General features: G+C 45.6%; 2 protein-coding genes across 4 annotated transcripts in view; one reads left to right on the top strand and one right to left on the bottom strand.

The window, feature by feature from the left end:
- The window catches only part of LOC112067942 (uncharacterized), a 539,689-nt gene that overhangs the window by 384,753 nt on the left and 136,416 nt on the right, over positions 1-18,520 (bottom strand). The window lies entirely within an intron of this gene.
- Positions 6,610-15,106, top strand: LOC111958405 (transcriptional repressor RHIT-like). Its single transcript, XM_023979661.2, has 7 exons — positions 6,610-7,097; positions 7,172-7,287; positions 7,468-7,635; positions 9,663-9,827; positions 9,948-10,059; positions 10,296-10,417; positions 11,809-15,106. Exons 1-7 carry the CDS (start codon positions 6,833-6,835, stop codon positions 12,739-12,741), a joined length of 1,881 nt encoding a protein of 626 aa, XP_023835429.2. The 5' UTR covers positions 6,610-6,832; the 3' UTR covers positions 12,742-15,106.

Below are 18,520 nucleotides of genomic sequence, written 5' to 3'. Positions count from 1 at the left end.
ATACAGTGTACAGTACCATTGCTACCTACTGGCCTTTCTTGATATTGCTAGTTGTAAGTACGAATACCTGCATACATACTGGACTGTAAGGAGCACTGCTATAACTATATTAGTAGTAGTATTATAATGATTTAAACATTTGAACAAGTTGGTTAAACCCTTCAGTAACTACTGTACCTATCAATTATTCAGTTGTAGGAATTATGTTCCTCAATATACATTTAACATATTACAACGTAGGCTATGTGTTACAGCACTACTTTTGGTGTCCCCTCAGGAATTGCTCTTGAGAAAATGTAATGTAATTGTCCCCTCCAAGGTTGATATCAGATTTCGCCCTGCATTTAGCCCTATTGATAACCTCACCAGGTGGCCTTTACTATTTCCTGTAACAAATTCCGTATCAGCCAATTCAAATCATCGAAGTAGTTAGACGAGTTTCTACACTTGTTCACGGAAGCGTCCTTAAGAGAATTAAGAGAAGTACAACAGCACATACTGATAATCAATGCAACTACATCAAGTGTATTTAACTGACTGGTCAAATTGCTCTCTGTGTCGAGTGCCTAGCTCCATGCAGTTGTCGCAGACAAGGTTCGAATCTCAGGTTTTTTTCACCCCCTTTGAAATGTAGAATAAATGTATTGTGTGTTGAAGGGATGTAGCCAACAGCTTGAAAATGAAAATGAAGAATGAATTTAATAAGGAGCTACCTCTTTCTTCAGCATTGTAGACAAACACACTGTAAAAATGCTTCACTAGTGAAGAGAGTGACAATTTGTCCCTTTAGGTTGATACTGTGTTTTAGTCAGTTAACGATAATGCATAAAATTATGTTTTCTTGACATGTAGTAGTGAAGATGTGTGTAATGTTGAACCTTCCAAAGTATTCTAAAATAAATGTTATCAAAGTTAGGGTACCAGATTTACATAAAAGGTCAAGTGTTACCATAGTGAGAAAAGTTATTGGACCTGTCACATGTATCGCATAAAAGTATTGAACTTCAAAGTTGAGTGTAAGACCATTTTGTTAAAATGAAATACAAAATTGACTCTGTGTTGACTGACTTGGTTATTTTTGTATCATTGCAGGGACTGAGTTTCCCTTATCTCAGTCGAACCAAAACATACTTAATTATTGAATCAATACATTTACATTTACATTTAAGTCATTTAGCAGACGCTCTTATCCAGAGCGACTTACAAATTGTGCATTCACCTTATGATATCCAGTGGAACAACCACTTTACAATAGTGCATCTAACTCTTTTAAGGGGGGGGGGTTAGAAGGATTACTTTATCCTATCCTAGGTATTCCTTAATTAAAGAGGTGGGGTTTCAGGTGTCTCCGGAAGGTGGTGATTGACTCCGCTGACCTGGCGTCGTGAGGGAGTTTGTTCCACCATTGGGGTGCCAGAGCAGCGAACAGTTTTGACTGGGCTGAGCGGGAACTGTACTTCCTCAGAGGTAGGGAGGCGAGCAGGCAGAGTGGATGAACGCAGTGCCCTTGTTGGGTGTAGGGCCTGATCAGAGCCTGAAGGTACGGAGGTGCCGTTCCCCTCACAGCTCCGTAGGCAAGCACCATGGTCTTGTAGCGGATGCGAGCTTCAACTGGAAGCCAGTGGAGAGCGAGGAGCGGGGGTGACGTGAGAGAACTTAGGAAGGTTGAACACCAGACGGGCTGCGGCGTTCTGGATGAGTTGTAGGGGTTTAATGGCACAGGCAGGGAGCCCAGCCAACAGCGAGTTGCAGTAATCCAGACGGGAGATGACAAGTGCCTGGATTAGGACCTGCGCCGCTTCCTGTGTGAGGCAGGGTCGTACTCTGCGAATGTTGTAGAGCATGAACCTACAGGAACGGGTCACCGCCTTGATGTTAGTTGAGAACGACAGGGTGTTGTCCAGGATCACGCCAAGGTTCTTAGCACTCTGGGAGGAGGACACAATGGAGTTGTCAAGCGTGATGGCGAGATCATGGAACGGGCAGTCCTTCCCCGGGAGGAAGAGCAGCTCCGTCTTGCCGAGGTTCAGCTTGAGGTGGTGATCCGTCATCCACGCTGATATGTCTGCCAGACATGCAGAGATGCGATTCGCCACCTGGTTATCAGAGGGGGAAAGGAGAAGATTAATTGTGTTCGTCTGCATAGCAATGATAGGAGAGACCATGTGAGGATATGACAGAGCCAAGTGACTTGGTGTATAGCGAGAATAGGAGAGGGCCTAGAACAGAGCCCTGGGGGACACCAGTGGTGAGAGCACGTGGTGCGGAGACAGATTCTCGCCACGCCACCTGGTAGGAGCGACTGTCAGGTAGGACGCAATCCAAGCGTGGGCCGCGCCGGAGATGCCCAGCTCGGAGAGGGTGGAGAGGAGGATCTGATGGTTCACAGTATCAAAGGCAGCCGATAGGTCTAGAAGGATGAGAGCAGAGGAGAGAGAGTTAGCTTTAGCAGTGCGGAGCGCCTCCGTGACAACAGAGAAGAGCAGTCTCAGTTGAATACTAGTTTTGAAACCTGACTGATTTGGATCAAGAAGGTCATTCTGAGAGAGATAGCAGGAGAGCTGGCCAAGGACGGCACGTTCAAGAGTTTTGGAGAGAAAAGAAAGAAGGGATACATATGAAATACATATGGAACGCTTTTATAATAACCTCCAATGGCTCCATATTGTTTACAGTGTTAGAGATGGGCTTGACTGAGGTCAATTTTTTATAATAAAATGTCATGTTTCTGTGTGTACAGCAAAGAGTTTCTTATTTAAAACGTTATGATTTTCTGTTCAATTTGTGTTTACAGTCTGCAGTCCATGAGGACCTACTGATATCCGGTGTTGCTGACGGGAGAGACTTGACCTCTAAGGTGGCTGGTCACAAACCCTGGCCCCGGATCAGAACCCTGGATCAGGAGCCGTCGCGCTTCCTTCCCAAGTCGGAACCAGGACCCAACCAAGAGGGACAGACTCACCACCACCACCACATAGAACACAACCAGTGGACAGGGGGACTGAACAACCTCAGTCCTGGTGGTCATCAGAGAGACCGAGGCTCCAGTCAGGGATCCAGTCTGCAGCCCAGACCCTTCTCTTCAGTCTCAGTGCAGGGATGGAGCAGGGCCTGGGGCTGATAGAGATAGACCCTCCTGTTCCTATGATACAAACACCACACTGGTCAACAGAGCAGGTCACCCTGGGCTTCAGCCTTCACAGAGAGTGGTGGGAGACCCCCCTGGTGGTAGTCTATCAGCAAGTCCGTCTTCTCCTTCAGAATCTTGTTTAATGCCTAGTGAATGGGTTCATAATGGTCTGGGTCTAGACTTCCTCAGTTACCTCATGGTTACCCCACCAATACAGACAGGGTCAGGATGGGTGTTCACCACAAGAGGTGCCTAACTTACTCTCTAAGCAGATTCTCTCCCACTGGATCTCCCTGGCATAGAGCAGCAAGGGTTAACTACTGTAGCGCTGTACGTCCCAACTCCACCAGGGTTCTGGCAGGGTCTTGGGTTGTTTAAAGGGTTGACTGTAGGAGATATTTGTGCTGTGGTGAGTTGGGCATCACCACACACTTTTGTGAAATTTTATCGCTTGGATGTCACTGCTCCCAGTTTAGCCCACAGTGTGCTTACTGCAGGGACAGGGGACTGAAAGTTGACTGACTGAAAGGGAAGGTAACGTGATGACTATAACTACTGTTCCCTGAAGGAGGGAAACGAGGTACGACACCCGTTTGGCCACGCACCGCCTGTTACTGGGCTTGTTGAAGAGCAGTATTAAATTGAAGGAATGGATCGAGCCTCACGCTTTTCACCTGTAGAAGGCGGGGCTTCCAGCGAGGCGTGGATTTCTTTGGCTTTCATTGGATTTTAGATCCTTCAACCATAGTATGTTATACCTCGTTTCCCTCCTTCAGGGAACAGTAGTTATAAAGTTACGTTAAGAGTACAGTTGAAGTCGGAAATTTACATACACTTAGGTTGGAGTCATTAAAACTTGTTTTTCAACCACTCCACAAATTTCTTGTTAACAAGCTATAGTTTTGGCAAATCTACTTGCATGACAAGTTATTTTTCCAACAATTGTTTACAGGCAGATTATTTCACATATAATTCGCTGTATCACTTTTCCAATGGGTCAGAAGTTTACATACACTAAGTTGACCGTGCCTTTAAACAGCTTGGGAAATTTTTTAGAAGCTTTAGAAGAAAATGGCTTTAGAAGCTTCTGACATCATTTGAGTCAATTGGAGGTGTACCTGTGGATGTATTTCAAGTCCTACCTTCAAACTCAGTGCCTCTTTGATTGACATCATGGGAAAATCAAAAGAAATCAGCCAAGACATCAGAAAAAAATGTGTAGACCTCCACAAGTCTGGTTCATCCTTGGGAGCAATTTTCATCTGTATAAACAATAGTACGCAAGTATAAACACCATGGGATCACGCAGCCGTCATACCGCTCAGAAAGGAGACGTGTTCTGTCTCCTAGAGATGAAAGTACTTTGGTGCGAAAAGTGCAAATCAATCCCAGAACAACAGCAAAGGACCTTGTGAAGATGCTGGAGGAAACAGGTACAAAAGTATCTATATCCACAGTCAAACGAGTACTATATCGACATACAGTTGAAGTCGGAAGTTTACATACACCTTAGCCAAATACATTTAAATTCAGTTTTTCACAATTTATGACATTTAGTCCTAGTAAAAATTCCCTGTCTTAGGTCAGTTAGGATCACCACTTTATTTTAAGAATGTGAAATGTCAGAATAATTGCAGAGAGAATGATTTATTTCAGCTTTTATTTCATTCATCACATTCCCAGTGGGTCAGAAGTTTTGGCCCATTCCTCCTGACAGAGCTGGTGTAACTGAGTCAGGTTTGTAGTTCTCCTTGCTTGCACACGCTTTTTCAGTTCTGCCCACACATTTTCTATAGGAATGAGGTCAGGGTTTGTGATAGCCACTCCAATACCTTGATTTTGTTGTCCTTAAGCCATTTTGCCACAACTTTGGAAGTATGCTTGGGGTCATTGTCCATTTGGAAGACCCATTTGCAACCAAGCTTTAACTTCCTGACTGATGTCTTGAGATTTTGCTTCAATATATCCACATTATTTTCCTGTCTCATGATGCCATCTATTTTGTGAAGTGCACCAGTCCCTCCTGCAGCAAAGCACCCCTACAACATGATGCTGCCACTCCCGTGCTTCACAGTTGGGATGGTGTTCTTTGGCTTGCAAGCCTCCCCCATTTTCCTCCAAACATAACGATGAACATTATGGTCAACAGTTCTATTTTTGTTTCATCAGATCAGAGGACATTTCTCCAAAAAGTACGATCTTTGTCCCCATGTGCAGTTGCAAACCGTAGTCTGGCTTTTTTATGGCGGTTTTGGAGCAGTGGCTTCTTCCTTGCTGAGCGGCCTTTTAGGTTACAGTTGAAGTCAGAAGTTTACATAAACTTAAGTTGGAGTCATTAAAACTCGTTTTTCAACCACTCCACAAATTTCTTGTTAACAAACTATAGTTTTGGCAAGTCGGTTAGGGCATCTACTTTGTGCATGACACAAGTAATTTTTCCAACAACTGCTTACAGACAGATTATTTAAGTTATTTAGTTATTTAACTTATAATTCACTTTATCACAATTTCAGTGGGTCCAGTTTAGCCCTGACCTCAATCCAATAGAAAATGTGTGGGCAGAACTGAAAAAGCACGTGCGAGCAAGGAGGCCGAAAAACCTGACTTAGTTACACCAGCTCTGTCAGGAGGAATGGGCTACAATTCACCCAACTTATTAAGGGAAGCTTGTGGAAGGCTCCCCGAAAGGTTTGACCCAAGTTAAACATTTTAAAGGCAATGCTACCAAATACTAATTGAGTGTATGTAAACCTCTGACCCACTGGGAATGTGATGAAAGAAATAAAAGCTGAAATAAATCATTCTCTCTACTATTATTCTGACATTTCACATTCTTAAAATAAAGTGGTGATCCTAACTGACCTAAAACAGATCATTTTTACTCTGATTAAATGTCAGGAATATGAATAACTGAGTTTAAATGTATTTTGCTAAGGTGTATGTAAACTTCCGACTTCAACTGGATATGCTATTCTGTTAGGTCCTATTTTCCAAACCCGCTACGGAGCTTTAGGTGCCAATGATTCGGACATGTTGCAGCAGTGTGTAGAAAGGAGATCCCACGATGTGAGAAATGTTCAGGAGGGCATAGTCAGGGGAAGTGTAAAGTTGGGATAGAGAAAGCACTGTGTGTCAACTGTGCAGCTGGGGATCAGAAGAGCCATGTGAGAGAAAGACAGGTTGAGATTACCACAGTTCGAGTAGGGCAGAAAGTTTCCTATGCTGAGGCAGTAAAGCAAATAGAGGATAGCCCTAGGGTGAGTGATTTGACTGGGAGCCCCTGTTCTCCTGAAGTAGGATCTGGTAGGGCTAAAGTTGTGGGATAGGGGTGGTTGGTTTTTGGGTTATAGTGGTGTATATGTGTAGGGTTAGATGGTGGCCCGATTTACTTTTTTACTTTGCTTTAACTATTTTATGTGACAAAATGTGCAATTCACACTCCGACCTGTGACAGGCAGCAATATGCAACACAGCGTCTAGTCTGCCGGAAAATCACACAAAGACGTGACCAAGAAGAATTTCCAAGTTTGCGTTTTTATTGTTGTTATTGAAACCTTTATTAACACTCTTGAACTCAAAATAGGACTAATTTAACTGCACAGCGTCACATATTTACCCCATGTAGTGTTTAATTCGCGTTGGAGACAGGACTTGGTTGATACATGTTATCTAGGTAACGCTAGCTGCTAACGTTAGCTAACAATGGCTAACTGTATGGTTTTTCACACTCAAATAGCCTCCATCATGGAGGTGCTAGCGAATGCAGCTGTGGCAGAGATTTGTAAACTCGTAGACGACGACTATGCAGTGTTTCGTTTGGAAATAACTCAAAGCCAGAAAGAAAACAGGGCATTGCGGAGGAAACTACTGGAACTGAAGGTGGCACGGGAACGCGCAGAGAGGACAATGCGAGAGCGCGTCCTCGCCAGTCGTCCCAGTAGTGTCAGATACAGAGCACTGGCAAGAGGTACTTTACATTTAGCAGAAGGCCGAGACTTGAGCATTTACAGTATCTAACCATCACTTTTTCCCCACTCTCAGGTGAAGGCCACAGGAGTTTTGTGAAGCCAGCGGGACACAATACATGGAGAGATGACCAACCAATCACTGTTGATGAGGGGAGTGGAACCTCAACCCAGCACTGTATTGTGATAGAGGTTAGTGTTGCATAAAGAATGACAGTTACTTTGTAAATCAAATGTCCCTGTTTTTTTCAGTAAGGCTCTCCTCAGCTATTCATGTGCTTACATGTACAGTACATCCTCATTTACCTGCCATAGGGGAGCTTGTGAGACTTCTCTGCGAAGTACTGGTAATTACCTCTCTTCTTGTGTCAGGAGGCAGAGGCTTCAGTTCCAGGGATCAAGCAGGAGAGGTCTGAAGGAGAGGAGGACCCACGGCACAGCAGAAACATCCAGACTGGAGCGGCTGGAGCGCCCCCTGTAGCCACGGAGAACCCCACCACCACCCCAGCGCAGCCCAGGTCCCAACGCAGCATCACGGAGGTCAGTGGAACGCCGAACGCCGTCCTCAAGTCAGAGACAGACACCAAGATCTTAACTGTACACACAGGATCTGACCACAGATCAGACCCAGAGAGACTAGGGCTGGGGAGACTGGGCTGTCGTCCTGCTCCCAGCTCAGAGTATTTACCGGTATTTCACCAGAGGACGGTTTATTCCTGTGGGGATGGTGATGGTGACGCATTCGACACTGGCGGGGATGATCCGTCTTGTTCTTACGCTACAGAGATGGAACCAGGCAACATATCCTTGGGTTTAGAGACACAAACTGATCTGTCTAGAGGGGACTGGAACCGGTACAGTAGTAGTGTATACTCTGAAGGGTGCCTAGATAAGAAAGGGGAGGTTATAGTGGTAGATGAGGTGAAAGTGGAGGGTGACGTTCCTCCCACATGGAATGCAGATCGTCACCTAGGAGACAGACACTCACAGGGCAGAGATTTCTTAGATTACAGGGAAAGGTTAGAGACAGATCCAAATGTCGCCACCCACTCCATTTTACACACGTTCAGGGATTGTGATCCAGAGTCCACATCGATGGGGCATTCCGATTCACACGGCCTCGTCCTTTTCGATCAGGTATTGAACTCAAACGACAGGGCTAGAGCTCAGGGAGGGGGAGACACATCAGGCAATAGTAAAGAGAAACGGTTCCTCTGCATGTTCTGTAACAAAGGCTTCAGCTGCCCCCAGAAGGTGGAGATCCATCAGAGGGTCCACACAGGGGAGAAACCATTCAGCTGCCCCCAGTGTCACATGTGCTTCGCCCAGGCCTGCAGCCTGAAGAGGCACCAGAGGGTCCACACAGGGGAGAAACCCTACAGCTGCCCCCAGTGTGAGAAGAGGTTCTCTCGCCAGCACCAGCTGAAGACTCACCTGAAGGTCCACACGGGTGAAAGGCCATTTGCCTGTACGCACTGCGGGAAGAGGTTCTCAGAGAGAAGATGCCTAAGGATACACCAGCAGAAAAACCATTCCACTCTATAACATAGAAAGCAACCATTCCACTCGATGGCTTCTGATGTTTAGATTTAACCCTGCATTAAAGGTAGACTCAGCGAGATGATGAAAAGCACAAAGTAAAAACAGCAGTAATGGGTCAATTTCCGCAACAAGAACGTTGAAGCGAGAGGCTAAACTTCTCTGTGGTTTTGGTCCCGCAGCTGTGCGCATGCGCAGGCACTCTTTGTGACTAGGTGAGACCAAAGTCTTGCATCGCACTCATCGCACTCATCGCAATATCTGTGGTGCTGCTCCTGGAAACCTCATAATACTGAGTCTTCCTTTAAAGACGAAGGTTTATTTTCATTGTTGTCAGCAGAAAAGATCCACAGATGCATTTGGAATAACGAGAGTAAAAGATTTCAGTGTTGAATATTCCTGAGTAAAATATTGCTTGCAGACATTGTGTGATAATAAGCATAAAAAGTCTATTACATATTGTGTTGGTACTGTGTAGGCTATATGATGTTAGGAAATGCCTATTACATTACTTCCATTCAACTACTATTTTTTTCCCAAGACACTTTTAATGAGAAAATGAATGCATCATTTTAGTTAAGACGTATTTGTGGTTTTCATATGATGTATTTAAAACTTGTTTAATAAACACAAAATGGGACTTTTCATTCTAAGACTTTCATTTAGACTCTCTTTAGTACACATCACATCTGATCTCACCGTATTCTGCATAAAAACGACAGCACTTTATAACCAATATACACTTGCTAAATATACCTACACATACCCACACACTAACAAACACTTACTGTACACGTCAAAATAGTTTAGTCAGGTTTATCTGACTCTATAGCTGACTCATATTTACCGACAACATCATATTCATGTCCACCATGATGGGTTTAACAATAATGAAGTCCTTCTGTAACTACAGTATAGGACTCAAACGTAGTGGGGATGGGTAAACACTTCATGTTAAAAGTGTGTTTATCTGTGTGTACGTACCTGAGGGAGTGTATGTCTGTGTAATCTGTATCACCCTCTTCCAGGAGGAGGAGGGTCCAGAGGTGCTGCTGGTGAAGGAGGAGGGGTGTGAGGAGGGTCTGGGGAACTCTGAGGGGACCATGATCATGGAGGACAACCAGACTACACCACCTCCTGAACCCACAGAGGAACCAGCTGAGCAGCACAGGACCACACACAGTCACACTGAGGTACGGATAAAGGCCAGGTCTTGATTAATCACTCATTGGTCCAATCAGAAGATGCTCCATATCAGGGTGCTCATATCAGATGTCTTGATCCAACATCCTCTCACTCTGTATCTCTTACAGTCAGTCGACATGGAGGATGGGAAGCCTGATCTGCTGCTGGTCAAAGAGGAGACAGTAGAAGACGGAGCAGAGAGCATTGATCTGCTGAGTGGATTAAAGATGGGGGAGCAAGGTAAGAGAGACATACATATAGCCTGCATACAGTAATATGGGAATAGTGATGCGCCTGGCTATTGTTTTATTTCTAATTTTCCTTATTCCTAAACTGAAATCAGTACAACTTATGTTTACATACAAAAACACACATTATAATGTATTAACTTGACCAGGTAATTGACAAAAGAAAATCCATAGGTAGAGTTATCCATGCCATGTTTGTAAAGTCTATTTTCTAAACTCTTCCTGCAGGTGGTTGGCTGGAGACTGATAGTGGAGACTGGGCGGCCATCTTGGATTACCAGACGGGTGCAGCCAAGGGCCCAGGGGACGACATCACAGAGCAGGCCAGGACCAAAGGCGACATAGTGGAGGTCAGTGGATGGGACAGCGTCCTCAACTCTGGGCTGGGGAACAATACTGTTAACCACAACCAGAAACAGACAGTCGAACACAAAACAACAACTGAACTCCATAACAACAGACTGGATGAGACCAGGGCGAGATGTAGATTTGGTCCACGGGGACGGGGAGGTGTGCATATGCAGGGGGAGAGAACAGACACTGACTCAGCTAGCGATGCTCCATCCTGCTCCTATAGTTGTGATTCAGAGAGACTGATGGCACCTCAGGTTAACCCCCTAACAGGTGCTGCCTTCAGCCTGCCTTCTATAGGATCTATCAACTGAAACATGGACCCTGCGAGAACACAGACACTCCCTGGCCTTCGTCCTCCTCACACTCTCCTAATGTTAAACCAGACCTCAGACAAGCTACACAAGCCCATTGACAAATTACAGTAGTAGTGATGCTATCAGCAGATGTATTGGCAAGGAGAAGCGTTTCATGTGTTCGTTGTGTTGGAAAGCCTTCAGTTTCCCCAAACAGGTGGAGATCCACCAGAAGATGCACACGGGGGAGACATTGTTGGGGTGCCACCGGTCCTGGGCCAGTTTCTCAGACACATCCAACCTGAAGAGGCACCAGAGAGTCCAGACAGGGGAGAAATCCTACAGCTGCCCCCAGTTTGAGAAGAGCTTCTCCCACCAGCACCAGCTGAAGGTCCACACAGAAGAGAGGCTGTTCGCCTGTACACACTGTGGGAAGAGGTTCTCAGAGAGGAGCTACCTCAGGATACACCAGCAGAAAATGCACACAGCCCCTGTGTAATGTAATGTAGTACTAGTTAGTTAGTTTGTAGTTCATTATGTTGGTTTAGGATGTAGTAGGGAACTGGATGAGGTGAACTGAGGAAATAATGTGTGTGATGAGACAGAGTAGATGATATGGTGATGGTGATGGTGTCTGTAAAAATGCTTCACTGATGAAGAGTGACAACCTTGTCCTGTTTGATACTGTGGTTTATAGTGAAATAATGATCGTGTCTTATTACATTTTTCCTTCAAAGTATTTAAAAATGCATTCTATCAGTGAAGGTACCAGATTTAACTTCACGTTATGAGTGTGTGACCATTTTGTTGAACTGAATTACAAAATTGACTGACTATTTTTTAAATAATTGCTGCGACTGAGTTTCCCTTATCTCAGTGGAACCAAAACATTATATATAATTTTTTTATCAACACATATGGATGTTGTTTTATAATAAACTCCAACGGCGCCATATTGTCAGGTACTTGAATCCCATTGTTAGAGATGGGCTTGACTGTGGTTAACATTTTATAATATAATGTCATGTTTCTGTGCGTACAGCAAAGTTTCTTATATAAAACTTTATACTTTTCTATTCAATTTGTGTTTAAAGTCTGCAGTCCATGAGGACCTGCTGATATCCGGTGTTGCTGGCTGGAAATACTGGACCTCTGAGGTGGCTGGTCACAAACCCTGGCCACGGATCAGAACCATGGATCAGGAGGCATCGCTCTTCCTTCCAGAGTCGGAACAAGGACTGAACCACGAGGGACGGAGACTCCACCACCACACAGAACACAACCAGTGGACAGGTGGACTGAACAACCTCAGTCCTGGTGGTCATCAGAGAGACAGAGGCTCCAGTCAGGGATCCAGTCTGCAGCCCAGACCCTTCTCTTCCCAGTCTCAGTGCAGGGATGGAGCAGGTCCTGGGGCTGATAGAGATCGACCCTCCTGTTCCTATGATACAAACACCACAGTTTCCATGATGAACAGAGCAGGTCACCCTGGGCTTCAGCCTTCACAGAGAGTGGTGGGAGACCCCCCTGGCGGTAGTCTATCAGGAAGTCTTTCTTCTTCAGGGTCTCGTCTAATGCCTGGTGACTGGGTTCATAGAAGACCTGGGTCTAGCCTTCCTCAGTTACCTCATGGTTACCCCACCAATACAGACAGGGTCAGGATGGGTGTTCACCACAAGAGGTACCTAACCTATAACACAGCACACAATCCCAACAACACCCAAACAATGGCTAGAGGTCAAGGAGGGAGCTCAAAGACTAACCACCTGAAGGTGTTGGCTCCTGCTTCTACCACCTCTGGTGTCATTGGGTCACAACGTAAGAGGCCAAGCAATAGGACGGACGCCGACAAGCTGTTCTCCTGCTCCACGTGTGGGAAGCGATTTGCTGAGGCGAGCTATGTGAAGGAGCACCAGACCGTTCACACCAAGGAGAGGCCCTTCAAGTGCAAACTATGTTACAAGAGCTTCTCCTTCCGGAGTAGCCTTATCAGACATAGGAGTGTCCACAAAGGGGATAAATCGTAGCAGTGTGGCTTGAGATGTACACGGGGGATATCTGTGAACTCTCCCCCTTGATGTGAATAAACCATGGCTTTGCCTGAGAGTTCCATCCCCAGGAGTTTCCAGCCATGCAGACAGCGCTCTGCCCCGGTGCTGATCTGGCCTTAATGAAGGCTTAGCATCCAGAGCTACCTTTGAACTGTCACCTGGAATAAAGGGGGGAGTCTCACAGCCGTCAGCCCCACACTGACTTTAACATTCACTACGTACTACAGCCTACAATTCCCACCCGAATCATTCTTTAGCTGACATACTATAGTTATCATGTGAAGTGTCCTGGAGTAAGAGCAGTGGTGTTCTGGAGGGTGTACGCAGGTGGCCGTATACCCACTTATTTTTCAGTGGGCAATGAGTATAATCGCATCTTATTCCCCACGAAGTCTATCAAAGTAGTGCAGTGGAGGTATAGACTGTGTCAATAAAGCTGATGGAGCAGATCTAGAATGTTTATCTTGCAATGTTGATTATTTATTCACATTTTCGCAATGTGCACACGGTGGTAGGCCTACGGGTAAATGATCCAAAATGAAATTTGTGGGGAAAAAACTTGGCTACTTCAAAATGTTGTACATATTCCCCCCATTTTAGGGGCCAAAAATTATTGGGACAAATTCACTTATGTGTAATAAAGTGGTCAAAAGTTTTGTATTTGGTCCCATATTCCTTGCAAGCAATGATTACACCAAGCTTGTGACTACAAATTTGTTGGATGCATTTTCTGTTTGTTTTGGTTATTTCAGATGATTTTATGCCCAATAGAAATAAATGGTGAATAATGTATTGTCATTTTGGAGTTACTTTTATCATAAATAAGAATATATGTTTTCTAAAAACTTCCTCATTAATGTGGATGCTACCATGATTACAGATAGTCCTAAATAAATTGTGAATAATGAATGATGAGAAATGTACAGACGCACAAATATCCTACCCCCCCATAAAATGCTAACCTCCCATGTTATTGTAATGGTGAGAGGTTAGCATGTCTAGCGGGTATGATATTTGTGTGTCTAACTTTCTCATTCATTATTCAGGATTCATTCAGGATTATCCTTGATCCCCTTTTTATCTATGTATTGTGTAGGCCTACGTTATTTTAACAAGCTCCTGTTTTGGATGTGTGTAAAAACCTCTCCATGTAGGCTACATGTGTCCATATGCCCATCGTGAAACGAGAGATGAGATATGCTGGTAACCCATGTATATAGAAAGTATTTCCTGTAACAATTGCTTGTTTTCCGTTTCATATGCTTAAAAACCAAGCCCTCTGTAGGCTACCCTTATGCCTATAGTGTCGCCAAAGTCGGTCCCTCTCCCTGTTCGGGCGGCGTTCGGCGGTCAACGTCACCGGCTTTCTAGCCACCGCCGATCCACTTTTCATTTTCCATTTGTTTTGTCTTTGTTTTACACACCTGATTTCAATCCCACAATTACTGTTTCATTATTTAACCCTCTGTTCCCCCATGGGTTTTTGTGAGTGATTGTTTATTGTATTTGCGGTCTGTCATGGTGTGCGTATATTTGTTTCTTTGTATTTTGACATTTTGAGTAAAAGTACATTAATTACTCATATCTGCTGTCCTGCGCCTGACTCTCTACACCAGCCACACATAGGACCCTTTACATATAGGCTATAACGAAGGCTGTTTCAACAGCAATACGTTGTCTTTTTTATCCTGTCGATTTGATTATATCATGCTTCTGATATAATAGTAGGACCTATATGCAAATAGCCATTGCCATATATGGATCTGTGCCATTCACTTTGAACTGGACTGTGTTTAAACTACTGTGGGAGCGGTCTAAAGTAGAAGAGCTTGTTTTGAAATCAAAGTGAAAGCTGCATGTAGCCACGTGTGCATATTTGTTCATATTCTTTGCTAGTTAGTGAGTTATTAGCCCAGTTATAACTCATTTCTAGTCAACAATGGGGACGGGTTGCTTCAAACAAGAGCACAACGTGTGCATTTCTAGCCATCTTTGAAAAGTGAGTCAGGTAAAAGAGTTTTGTGTTGTATTTTGAGACAGTCTTGAATAAGCTAAGTAGCCAATAGGCAGAGGGTAGAATCATTTGTCTGATTCTCTGTAATAATGGTATGGGAATAATAATGCATTTTATTTTGTAAGGTGGTTTCTTGCATCAAATACAAGATTTTCAGTCACCTCCTTGTCGTAAAGGACAAGTGGATAAACAGGTTGATGTCACAGACCCTTCATGTTTTTTTTTTTTAAAGTCTCATGGAATGTAGGCATTGAACACAACACATTGGCTGCTACTGTAGGCTGAATGATAGAACAGCTATTTCCATGTTAAAATGTTATGAGATGCGTTTTTATCCGTTGTATTTGATGGTAGGCCACTCTGGCCGGCCTACATTATGATCAAATAGCCACAGTAGCCTACTTGGCCACTGCTAAAAATGTAATTTAAAGCAGGTACAGCCTTAGTGTTCACAGTAAATATATTATTATTGAGAAAAATAGTTGCAGAAATGTTTTGTTTTTGTATGTCATAATTTGATTAAAAACCAAACTTATTAGAATTATTAATCCTCCTGGCTTTATAATGAGAATGTCTAGCTCGCATGCCATGGAATTTAGGAGCATACTGCTATTTCTGGAGAAGTGTGAATGTGATCTGTAAGATGGTTCCATTACATTTGGGAGCAGTAGAACGGTGAGTGGACATTCTCTTTATGTTTGATCTTTGTCAAGCTTCTGTGAAAAGTTTGGATGTGCGTAAAACCCTCCTTTGTATGCGCTATGTTAATAATGCATGCCCAGAGGGAGCAATTATGTTGCTTGTAGGCCTAACTATTTAGACATAGCCTATTTTTAAAAAAGTCGTTGTGATTAGAATTTGATTGAAAGTTTTCACTAATTTTAGACCTTATCAATAGTGAACTTAATCTGGCTTATTGACATTGTTTGTCATGTCCATAGCTCAGCCATAATGCAATTTACTGTAGGCCTATATCAGTGCGAATGCTCTGGTTAATTTAGTCAGGCAGCTAAGTCTCCTATTCTACAACCCAACCCAATTTTTTCCCTGGTCCTTTCGAGTCAGACCCAGTAACTGCTACAGCCCAAGGATGCCAGTAAGCAGAGACACAGACACAAGACACAGCAAGACACTTCCCCCCCAACTTGTTGCAGAAGGATCGGTTGCATGCTATAAGGGACAGGTCCGAGGTCCTCCGCGCAATACAGCTCATTCACTGCCAGCTGCTGTGGCTCACCGTCAAGGGGATGCTGCAGATGTACACCCTGCAGCCCAACTCCACTCTCACCATGTTTAAAACTGCTCATCAGCGTCACCATTAGCATGAGCCGTCTACGACGCCCTCACCATCAGCGTCGGAGTCGCCATTAGCCCGGGTCTCAGATCCCTCAGCTGTTAAGATTCAGCCTGCTCCTACCTTGGAGCTCAAGGTAGTAGTGGGGCCTACTACACCCTCTCCTACCATGGAAGCTCAGCTTTCCCGAGGGCCAGAGGAGCTGCCTGAGCTCACCCTGGGGGAGCACCATACCACTGTCCAACTGACTCCCTCTGTGGCATCCCTCATAGTGGTTCCAGTGCCTTCTCCAGGGATGGAGGAGCTGCCAGAGCTCCCACCCTGAGGGAGAACTCCTACTCCTACTCCAGTATACACCTCAGATTGTAAGTTGGTCCAGAATGCGCTAGCCCTGCCTGCAGCTGCTGTAGGCAACAAGTCTGGCCGTGCCACTCAGACCTCTCCGGTCCCTGTCTGGTGGGATCTACTAAGTCCCACCTTCGATGTCCAGCCTGCTTCTGTCTAAAGACATCTCCCTGCTCCTCCCTGGGGGCCCCCTCCAGTCTCTGCTGCAGTGGTTCGGTCCATGTCTGCTGTCCAGGCCCTGTCAGCCCCTGGCTGATGGGACCTGCCGGTCCCAGCCTTCTTGCTAGCCCCTCCTGACCGAGGTGTTCAGTGTCCTGTCATAGGAAACATCTCACCCTCTGTCCTACTTGGTCCTCAGTCTACAGCCCCAGTAGGTCCAGAGCATCATAGCCCTCAGTTCCCTGATCACCTAGTGTCTTCACAGTTTCCTGCTATGCTAGGTCCCCAATCTCCTATCCCAGTAGGCCCACGACTGTCTGTCCCAATAGGTTAACTCCCCGTAGCTCACAGTCTGTAGCCCAGTCAGGCCCCAAGTTACAAGCTCGGTCAGGCCCCAAGTCACTAGCTCTGGGCACTCAGTTTCTTCACAACCCAGGGTCTAGCTCTCTACCATTTTTGAGTATTTAGCAGGTAGCCTAGTGGTTAGAGCGGTGGGCAAGTAACCGGAAGGTTGCTGGATCAAATCCCTGAGCTGACAAGGTAAAAATCTGTTGTTCTACCCGAGCAAGGCAGTTAACCCACTGTTCCCCAGGCGCTGAAGACGTGGATGTCAGTTAAGGCAGCCCCCCGCACCTCTCTGATTCAGAGGGGTTGGGTTAAATGAGGAGGACACATTTCAGTTGAATACATTCAGTTGGACAACTGACTAGGTATCCCCCTTTATCTCCCTCTCTTTCAGGTGTGCAGCTGTCTCTGGTCAGGAGATCTCGAGCCGTCGCTGCTGTGGAGATCCAGCCTACCTCAGCTCCTGTCCTGGGGGCCTCTCCTGTCGCTGATGGGGCGGCGTCGCAGTCTTCAGTCCGGCCCAACCGAATTATCTGGGGCCTTCGTCTGCTCTTCCTGTTGCGGCCTGGCCCCCACCTGTCCTTTTGCCTGTGTCTGGCAGTCATCGCCTGTTGCTGCTTCGTGGCTCCAGCCACCTAAGTATCCAGCCGCCTAAGTATCCAGCTTCAGAGTTATTGTTCAGCTCTGCAGCCCTGCGGTCTCCAGTCCTAAGACTCTTGTCCAGCTCTGCCGCTGCGACCTCCAGTCCTGATGTCCTCAGCTGACACCATGCCGGGGGTCAAGATGACTCCTGCTCCTCACCTGGGGACCTTATAAGCCCTCACTGCCGAGATCCTCCTATTGCCTGTTTCTGGGCAGAGGGGGCAGCCGCCACCGGATCTACCGCCGCATCCTGATGGCTCCCCTCTTCCAGAACCGTCTCACAGCCTGCACTGACCCCCACCATGTCACACACCCTGGTCAAATCAAATCACATGTATTTATATAGCCCTTCTTCCATCAGCTGATATCTCAAAGTGCTGTACTGAAACCCAGCCTAAAACCCCAAACAGCAAGCAATGCAGGTGTAGAAGCACAGTGGCTAGGAAAAACTCCCTAGAAAGGCCAAAACCTAGGAAGAAACCTAGAGAGGAACCAGGCTATGAGGGGTGGCCAGTCCTCTTCTGGCTGTGCCGTGTGGAGATTATAACAGAACATGGCCAAGATGTTCAAATGTTCATAAATGACCAGCATGGTCAAATAATAATAATTCACAGTAGTTGTCGAGGGTGCAGCAAGTCAGCACCTCAGGAGTAAATGTCAGTTGGCTTTTCATAGCCGATCATTAAGAGTATCTCTACCGCTCCTGCTGTCTCTAAGAGAGTTGACAACAGCAGGTCTGGGACAGGAGCACGTCCGGTGAACAGGTCAGTGTTCCATAGCCGCAGGCAGAACAGTTAAACTGGAGCAGCAGCACGGCCAGGTGGACTGGGGACAGCAAGGAGTCATCATGCCAGGTAGTCCTGAGGCATGGTCCTAGGGCTCAGGTCCTCCGAGAGAGAATATGTACCCATTGATTCTTGAATAATATAACTTAGATTTGCCTCATGAGCTTAGTT

This window comes from Salvelinus sp. IW2-2015, linkage group LG34 (genome assembly GCF_002910315.2).
Source record: "Salvelinus sp. IW2-2015 linkage group LG34, ASM291031v2, whole genome shotgun sequence".
NCBI classification, from domain to species: domain Eukaryota; kingdom Metazoa; phylum Chordata; class Actinopteri; order Salmoniformes; family Salmonidae; genus Salvelinus; species Salvelinus sp. IW2-2015.
The sequence above is the reverse complement of the archived record's forward strand: the minus strand, read 5'-3'. Positions and strand labels throughout refer to the sequence as shown.

What these genes read in the sequence shown, in the direction of transcription:
- LOC111958405 (XM_023979661.2), top strand. Translation starts at nt 6,833, where the DNA reads ATGGCTAACTGTATGGTTTTTCACACTCAAATAGCCTCCATCATGGAG. An exon ending in CCACACACAGTCACACTGAG is followed by an intron (nt 9,828 to 9,947) that starts GTACGGATAAAG and finishes TATCTCTTACAG; the next exon opens with TCAGTCGACATGGAGGATGG. An exon ending in CCAAAGGCGACATAGTGGAG is followed by an intron (nt 10,418 to 11,808) that starts GTCAGTGGATGG and finishes TTGTGTTTAAAG; the next exon opens with TCTGCAGTCCATGAGGACCT.